The sequence below is a fragment of the Lipophrys pholis genome (genome assembly GCF_963383615.2).
Source record: "Lipophrys pholis genome assembly, chromosome: 4".
Classification (NCBI taxonomy): domain Eukaryota; kingdom Metazoa; phylum Chordata; class Actinopteri; order Blenniiformes; family Blenniidae; genus Lipophrys; species Lipophrys pholis.
The window spans coordinates 34,304,525-34,313,305 of NC_137637.1; the positions used below are offsets into that span (position 1 = coordinate 34,304,525).

The 8,781-nt window shown below is 43.0% G+C and overlaps 1 protein-coding gene across 1 annotated transcript; it reads left to right on the plus strand.

Annotated features, from left to right (window-relative positions):
• Nucleotides 1-1,542: 1,542 nt before the first annotated feature.
• tas1r3 (taste receptor, type 1, member 3) lies at nt 1,543-7,861 on the plus strand (the record flags this gene model as incomplete). Its single annotated transcript, XM_080461177.1, has 8 exons — nt 1,543-1,772; nt 2,496-2,796; nt 3,652-4,008; nt 4,088-4,504; nt 4,592-4,792; nt 4,881-5,001; nt 5,440-5,810; nt 7,265-7,861. 8 exons carry the CDS (start codon nt 1,543-1,545, stop codon nt 7,859-7,861), a joined length of 2,595 nt encoding a protein of 864 aa, XP_080317303.1.
• Nucleotides 7,862-8,781: the final 920 nt, after the last annotated feature.

Genomic DNA, 8,781 nt, shown 5'->3' on the forward strand with positions numbered 1-8,781 from the left:
TGCTTCGATTCCGTCGTCGTGGACTCGGTAGTTTTATTTTGACAGTCACAGATAACAATCCAACTTTGTTGTCTGCTGACTAGAACGTCTGTGTAGTAAAAGTTTAGAGCGACAGAAACAAGCGACAGCGCCCACTAGTGGCCGGCTGTCAGTGGCCTCTACATGGTTTGCCAAGTAAATGTGAAACTTTTGTAAAATGAAAATGCAAAAATGTGTTTTCACTTGTGACGTTGTGTAAACGGGGCCTTAGGGGGTGAAAACGTTTTGTTTTGACTGGTGACCTGTCTCACGTGAATTAATGATGATAATATCTATAAATGTCTCCGGTGTCATTTTCACCCTGATTCCTTTTTTCTTTTTTTTACTTTTATAAATACAAACCCTTTGACAATGTGTTTCCCAACATTCACATCATCGTCCGGTTGAGAGGAGAGCGAGTCCTCTTCACATGTTATTAATCCAGCCTCGGTCCAATCCAGACTTTCACACCTATTCCGATCGTTTAAAAACGGAGTATTCCATATGTACAATTTCTCGTGTTCTCCGCCTGCAAAGTGGCTTTATGGCATAAAAACAAATCAGCATCTGTTGGATGTTCCTCGGTCGGCCTCTCATAACCGTCGTACAGAAGATCGTCTCAGTTCACCAACTCAGTTTACTGGATGATTAAAAAATCCCTCAAATGAGTTCAGCTCAGCACATTGCCAGTAAAACAAATACTAATAACACTTATAAAACAAACTCTTCAAATGCAGATTATATGTTCAAAGAACAAACGAACACATTTTTAAAGTTCATATGACCACTGCTGGTTTATGCAAACTTCATGGCAGGAAATATCTCAACTTGTTTTTGTGGACGAGCAACATTGCACACAAATCAACATGCAAAACCTCCGCTGAGGTGAAGACACATCATTTAAAACAAAAACTAAATAAACATCTTCACAGTTTCTCGCTGCGGCGATGAAACTCTACCAGAGGTTGATCTCACCCCGGCGGGGGGAAAAGTGCAGTTTTGCACTAAAACGAATGGAGGAAACAAAAAGTGAAAAGAAGCCAGGGGAGGAAGGCCTCGGGAGTTTACTGTATGTCTCTGGGATTGTTGCACTGAAGAGAATCAAAGTTCAAACCACAAACAAATGTCAGGAAAATTCTCCGGAAGGATGCCACCTGCGGAGCGTGCACGTGCACGTGCACGCTCAAACGGCACAAAGTGAGTTTTCCTGATAAAGACCAAAGTAAAGGTGTGATCGTTCACCCCTGGTTCGGATCCAGGAGTTCAACGTTAATGACAAAACACACTCACAGCTGCTTTCTATCACTTCTTTCTTTACTTAAATGGCGGGAATAAAGGTCAGGAGGTCAGACATTCCTCTCCAGTCACTCAGTCCTGGTTAATCTCAGGGCATCGTTCCACTGCATTTGCCGAGACGTTCAGGTGAGCAGGGAAGGGAGGACGTCAGGTGTACGGCTGAGTTTGCATACGCTTCATGATGCACTGACTCAGTTCTCCTGCCTCAGTCTCCGGTCCAGCTGCATCATGGCTTCGCTTCCCACTGCGCCGCCGCCGCTGCTACTAATACTGCTGCTGCTGCTGAGCTGCACGGGTCCACTCAGCTGCGCCGCCACTTCACCTCAGTGGTTCCACAACATTTCCACCAACCTCTTCAGGCTGCAGGGAGACGTCATGCTCGGGGGGCTTTTCCCCATTAATGCTCTCACCAGCAACCTCAGCGAGAGGATGGAGCCCAACAACATCAGCTGTGAAAGGTAACGAGGCCAGAACCCGAACGGTTCTGATCTTCTCTTTTAGATTCAGCCTGCGTGATGGTCACCAGCTGAAAGACTTCAACTCAACAAACTAGACGTGAAGATATACCAAGAGACAGACAGAATAGAAAGAGAGAAAAAAGAAAGAGGGAAAAGGAAAAGAAGGAAAAGAAAAAGACTTAGTTAGGTTTGTTTTTTTTCATTTATTGTAAAAATTTAAAAAAAGAAAAACAATTCAATGCAACACAAAACAAAAGTTTACAATAAAATACAGAACCAAGGTTTTTAAATTCTTCAATGAAAAGAAGCAGAAAAGAAGATTAACTTATATACTCTGCCTCTTTATCTAAATTAATGTTTTCCACTGAAAATTAAAAGCAAATATCAAACAAACAAAACGGCTATAAAGCCGTACACAACCACTCTCACTTATATCAGCATGATCTGCAGTTTCTATACTATCTGTTGGTTTATCCAAGTGAGAAAATTATCACGTTTTTTAACTTTAAAATTTTCTCTTTTTTAATCCATTTTTATCAAAAGGTCAAACATCACCTTGATAGATGCAACCCTACAGTCATTTAAGTTATTGGACAATAAAAACTTCTAAATATGACCTCCAACACACATCCAGTGTGTGATTAGTCGTATCAGCCTGCATTCCGTGTGAGATTTAACTAGTACAGCCACTCGCGTGATGAAACCTCCGTCTGTTCTTCTCAGCCTGAATGAGTTTGGACTGGGTTTGGCTCTGGTGATGAAATACGCAGTGGACGAGATCAACGCCGACAATGTCCTGCTCCCCGGCATCAAGTTAGGCTATGAAATATACGACACGTGCAGGCAGTCCGCCGTCGTGGTGAAGCCGACGCTCGCCTTCCTCGCCGAGAAGCACAAACAAGCTCTTTCAGTGGAGTGCAACTACACCGACTACGAGACCAGCATCTCGGCCATGATCGGCCCGTATTCCTCCGAAATGGTGTCGGTCATCGGAAAACTCATGGGCTTCTTCCTGATGCCACAGGTCTGGAAACAAACACGTCTCACCGGGGGCTTAGTTTTCATTTGGAGCAGTTTGGACATCAGCAACAAAACTATTTAGATGTTAAAAAAGCAAATCTACTGTCATTACTGTCAATGTTTTACCTCATTTTTTAATTCCAAACGACACGACGACCAAACACGCGTCATAAAGAATTACAAACAAGGTGTCCAAAACAGTTTCAAAGCTTCATTTGGCATCTATGAGGAATTATATTTTATATTTCTTAATGTTAACATTGAATTTATTCTAAATTAATGTAATTCCACTAAGAAAACGTTTCCCTGTTGTATATAATCGGTGTATTTCAGGCTTGACGCCACACAGGAGAGACAAAAACATGAAAATTCACTTAAATAAATGTCATTTTTGTAACCAAGTCAAAGTAGAAAATGATTATTCAGTTCATTGATTGGGATATCTTTCAAATGGGCTTCATTTAAATTTTTAACAGGTGCAGTTCATTTGCTGCATTTACTTAACTCATAAAAGTTAAATTATCTACCAGTATATATATATATATATATATATATATATATATATATATATATATATCCATACTTATTCTTAAGTTAAAAACCTAAAGAATTGAACGTTTCAAGTGAAAAAACATCATTTTTACATTTTGATTTCAGAAAGGTTTTGTATTTACGGTTTAAAAACGATGTTGAAACGCTGACAATGATGTAGTTTTCCTGAAGGGCCTCTAGTGGGCGCTGTTGGTTGTTTTAGTCATGAAACTACGCACACGCCCACAGAGAGAAAATGTGAAAGCTGCCAAATCCATTCGTCTGATGAAGGTTTATTTATTGTGTCACGGCTGATTATCGCCTCCAGATCAGCTTCGGCGCCACCAGCGACAGATTCAGCGACAACCACCTCTACCCGTCGTTCTTCCGGACGGTGCCCAGCGACAAGTGGCAGGTGGACGTCATGGGCCTCCTGATGAAGGAGTTCAGCTGGAACTGGGTGGCCGTGGTGGGCAGCGAGGAGGAGTACGGCCAGAGGGGGGTGCAGCAGTTCACAAAGCTCGCAGAAAACATTTCCGTCTGCGTGGCCTATCAAGGCCTGATACCCGTGTACACCGACCCAGAACCCGTGGTCAAAACCATCGTTGAAAACATCATAGTGGCCAACGTCAGCGTGGTGGTGGTGTTTGCTATCTCCAACCAAGCCCGGGTGCTTCTGATGGAGGTTAGTGACGGAAGGAGTCAGAGCTCCGGGTACCAAAGTCATCCGCTCAGTCCGACTCATCCAGTCCGATCTCTTCCAGGCCATCCGGAGGAACGTGACGGCTGTGTGGGTCGGCAGCACCAGCTGGGCCTTCAGCCCTAAAGTAACCTCCATCCCCAACATCGAAGCGGCCGGCACGGTAATTGCGTTCACGGACAGGATCGGCACTCTGGATGAGCTCGTCGACTACACGCAGGTGCTGCTCGCCAAGATGGCCGAGGAGAGGCCGAACACGGCCCCTCCAACATCGAAGACTCTGGACCCCGATGATCCCTGCCCGCAGTGCTGGAACATGTCACCCGCTAACATCAGCTTGGTGGCAGAACCCAACGTGCAGCGGTCTGCTTTCAGTGTGTATGCTGCCATCTACAGTGCAGCGCAGGCACTGCACAACCTGCTGAGGTGCAACACAACGGCGTGCGAGTGGGGGCCCAACACCAAAATCTTCCCCTGGAAGGTGACTTCACCTGGGTGCTCGCCCGCTGCTCAACATGTAGCCAAGCTCATACGTCTGTTCGTACTCACGTCAAACCTTCTTTTGCAGCTTTCGGAGGTTTTGAGGAAAACGTCAGTCGATGTCAACGGCATGCTCTTGAAGTTCGACGAGAACGGAAACCCCAACATCGGCTATAACGTGATCCAGTGGATCTGGGAGCCCAAACTGCACTTCAGACTGGTGGGGACCTTCATGAACCAGCTGTCCCTCAACAAGTCCAAACTGGAATGGCACACCGCCAACTCTCAGGTGACTTCACTCATTCACTCCCCCCCACCCACCCCTCCCCCAGAATCTAGACTTCTGAAGGTGCGCCTGACCCGGTTGATGTTTGCAGGTTCCTTTGTCCAGGTGTTCGGCAGCGTGCGAGCCGGGTCAGGTCCGCAGGGTCAAAGGTTTCCACTCCTGCTGCTTCGACTGTATCGACTGTTTGCCCGGAACTTACCAGGCGAATAAAGGTCATGACTTTTCACACACATCTGTCAAAAGTGCTGTATCCTGCTGCATCCAACCATTAGATCTCCCTCTATTATGGATTCACCATATTTATTATAAACTGGAATATTTCACATTGTTTGAGGTTTATTCTTCACAGTTTTAGTTCTGTTTATTTGTTTTAATGGCAGGGGGATAAGATGTAAATGTATCTACCCTGCATAGAGGTTAAAGATTCTTCTCATTGATTTAATCTAAGGCGTTATTTACTGTAGAGGGGTCCGTGAGCAGATCCACTGTATCCGCAAAGTTTTTATCTCGGCTTCCGAGGTGGAAAGATTCTTTCACGGTCGCTATTCCCTCCTGCAGAGACTGACGGAGGCGAGGAAGCGCTGTTACTGCTCTGTAAATCCCACAGAGCTGCCACCGCTCACTCTCCTGTGCTGCCCTTTGACCCTCAGACGACATCCAGTGCACTCGCTGTCCCGACCGCCAGTGGTCCGGCCTGCGCGGCACCAACTGCACCGACCCCACCTTCCAGTTCTTCTCCTGGGGCTCGCCCACGGCGCTGGAGATGCTCCTGGTGGGGGCGCTGGTGGTGGTGTGCCAGGGCTCTGTGGGGGTGGTGTTCCTGCGCCACTGGGCGACTCCTCTGGTGACGGCGTCCGGGGGATTCCTGAGCCTGCTGGCCCTGCTGGGCCTGATGGCGGCCTGTTTCAGCCTGCTGCTGTTCCTGGGGAGGCCGGGGGACGTGGTGTGTCGTCTCCAGCTGCCCTTCATCTCCATTTTCCAAACCGTGGCTCTCTCCATTGTCATGTCCATCTCTCTGCAGGTGAGGCCTCACAGGTTAAACGCTACCAGGAAAAATGTGTCCGGGAAAACTACCTGCTACAACTAGATTAGATTAGATTCAAGTGAAAACACCAAACCTGTGTTTTATTTTGGGTATTTGTTTACGTGACAATGGTGACCGGAGCCACTGAAATCACAACATAGCAGCAATCCCACTGTCGGTCTGAACGAATGTCTGTGTTCACCCATTGATAATGTTTATAATTATTGTTCTCTCTGCATGTGTGTGTAGTTTCATTACATAAACAACCAACAGCGCCCACTACTGGCTCAACATGACTCACTCTTTAAAAATGCTTCAGTGCAACTATAAGTTGTTTTTTTTGTGGAATCACTTTTGGGATTGAAATTTATGTACAGGCACATAAATAAAATAAAATTAAATTAAATTAAATTAAATTAAACTAAATTAGATTAAATTAAATTAAATTAAATTAAATTAAATTAAATTAAATTAAATTAAATTAAATTAAATTAAATTAAAAAATAAGAAATGAAATAAAATAAAATAAACTTCATTGCAATCTTATTTGCTTTAACAATTTTTCTGCACTGATAAACTATAAACATGTGAATCAAAGACTTTCAACCATTATTTTTCAATATGTTTTATATATATAGTAACTATGTCTTACAGTTAAGTGAAAAGTATTTTGAGATACTGTATTTTTGTATTACATACATACAATACACACATAAATTATAAAACAAACAGTGAAATATTTGCGTTTATTTGAAAGAAATGTAAAATACAGTATGTCAACATTTGAGGATTTTAACTGAAAGGATACATTCTTCTACTGTGTCCTACTTTTATTGATTCGTCTGTAGTATCTATTTCTAATGGAATTTTCTTTTACTTTCTTAATGTTTCCACTTTATTGTGAAAGAAATAATTACGATTCAGCCTGTGGTTGTTTGAGTCCTTGAGCAGAGCGCTCTCTAGTGGACAAATAAGATACAGCAGTTACTTCATTGTAAATGTTGCAGTCAACGTGTTTTCTGAATTTATTTTTTAAACTTTGCGAGGTCAGACTGAAACTTTCACACCTTTTAAGATTGTTCAAGGTTATTTACAAGGAACTGTTTTTATTCCCAAATCAATATTTAAAAATAAAGTAAAGTTGATTTCTCCCATTAGTCATTTACCATTTTTAAAATCCCTTATAATTTAAGCTTATTACACATAAATTGAAATATTTTGATCTTTTTTTTCTTCTTCATGATTTTGACTAATCAGTCATGGAACTCAATATTACAATATCTGAAAATATGAAAAATGTTTCTTTCGTTAGAGGCCATAATTTACCAAACAAAACAGCTTGAAATGTTTAATTCTATATGACATGGGTGTACCAATTACTGGCAAAGCATTTAACTTTCCAATCAGATTTTTCTTAATGTATGTCTATAATGTGATCTTTTCTTTGGCAGATATTCTTTGTGACAGAGTTCCCAGAGACGGCGGCCAAGCACCTGCAGGTGATACGAGGCCCGCTGAGCTGGCTCTTGGTGCTGGCCTGCTGCGCTGTGCAGGGCGGCCTCTGTGGCTGGTTCGTCCAGAACAGCGTCACGCTGTCCCAACACGTGGCCAACATGAAAATAGACTTTGTGAGCAGGTTCCTCCCGTGTCCAGTGTCGTCCCTGCTGGGATTTGCTCTGATGCAAGGCTTCAATGGGGCCATGGCCCTGATCTCCTTCATGTGCACCTTCATGGCGGTGAAGCCGCTGCATCAGTACAATCTGGCCCGGGACCTCACCTTCTCCACCCTGATCTACTGCGTGGTCTGGGTGATCTTCATCCCCATCTACATCGGACTGCAGGACCGGCAGAAGTCCATCGTGCATGTTTACTTCACCCTGGCGGGAATCTTCGGGCTGATGGGGGCTTACTATCTCCCCAAATGCTACTTTCTGCTGAGAAAAGCTGAGCTGAACAAACCGGAGCACTTCCGCACCATCCTGGAGGGGGCGCCACCCAGACCAGCCGAGGACGAGCCCCAGCCCCAGACACAGCCACAGGGCCAATAGGGAGGGGGGGGGGGGGGGGGGGGGGCAGCAGCATTTGAGTAGTGCAGCAGCTTGTGACTTTTGTATAATATCACATTAATCGCACATTTCTTTTGTGAAATCATTGCACTTTTCTTTCATATTTAAAATTCTGTCATTTTGAGTTTGCAGTGCAGGAACGTACTGCACACGGATACACACACTTATTGCAGCTGAGTCTTTCTTATGTATATTATGCGTATTTATTGCGTAATGATAATAAAGCCATTGATAATGTCCCGTTTTCCCCCTTATTACAAACAAAGTCAAATACATCAAGTTTTACTTGTACGGTACTTCTCAAAACATTTGAATATGATAGAAAAGTTAATTCACCCCACAATTTCATTCAGATAGATAGATAGATAGATAGATAGATAGATAGATAGATAGATAGATAGATAGATAGATAGATAGATAGATAGATAGATAGATAGATAGATAGATAGATAGATAGATAGATAGATAGATAGATGGATCAGACCCATTATTTAACCTTCAGGCAGAAGCAAGAAGATCTTTGATTAAATCTTTTCCCTTGAGAAAAAAATAAAAACCGATGGTTTTGGTTTGAAAACTGAAACGGTGTTTTGAGTTTTTGAATTGTTATTGTGAGGAAAGCCCCTTGAGATGCAACACCTCGTTTACAACGGGGACCGAATTTCACTTCACGGTGTGAAAAGTAGAACTCGCTGCTGCCGTCAGACTGAAAGTCGTTTCAGCTCTTGAACATTGAACATTTCATTTCATTTCAAAATAAAATATCTCTTCAACTAATCTCAAAGAATTTTTTCACCAAACCTAAAAATCCATCTTTCTTTTTTTATAGTGTTATCTATCTATTAGATTTGTATGTTTTCTTTTTCCTTTGACAATCAAAAACACAATTTAAATGTGTTTCA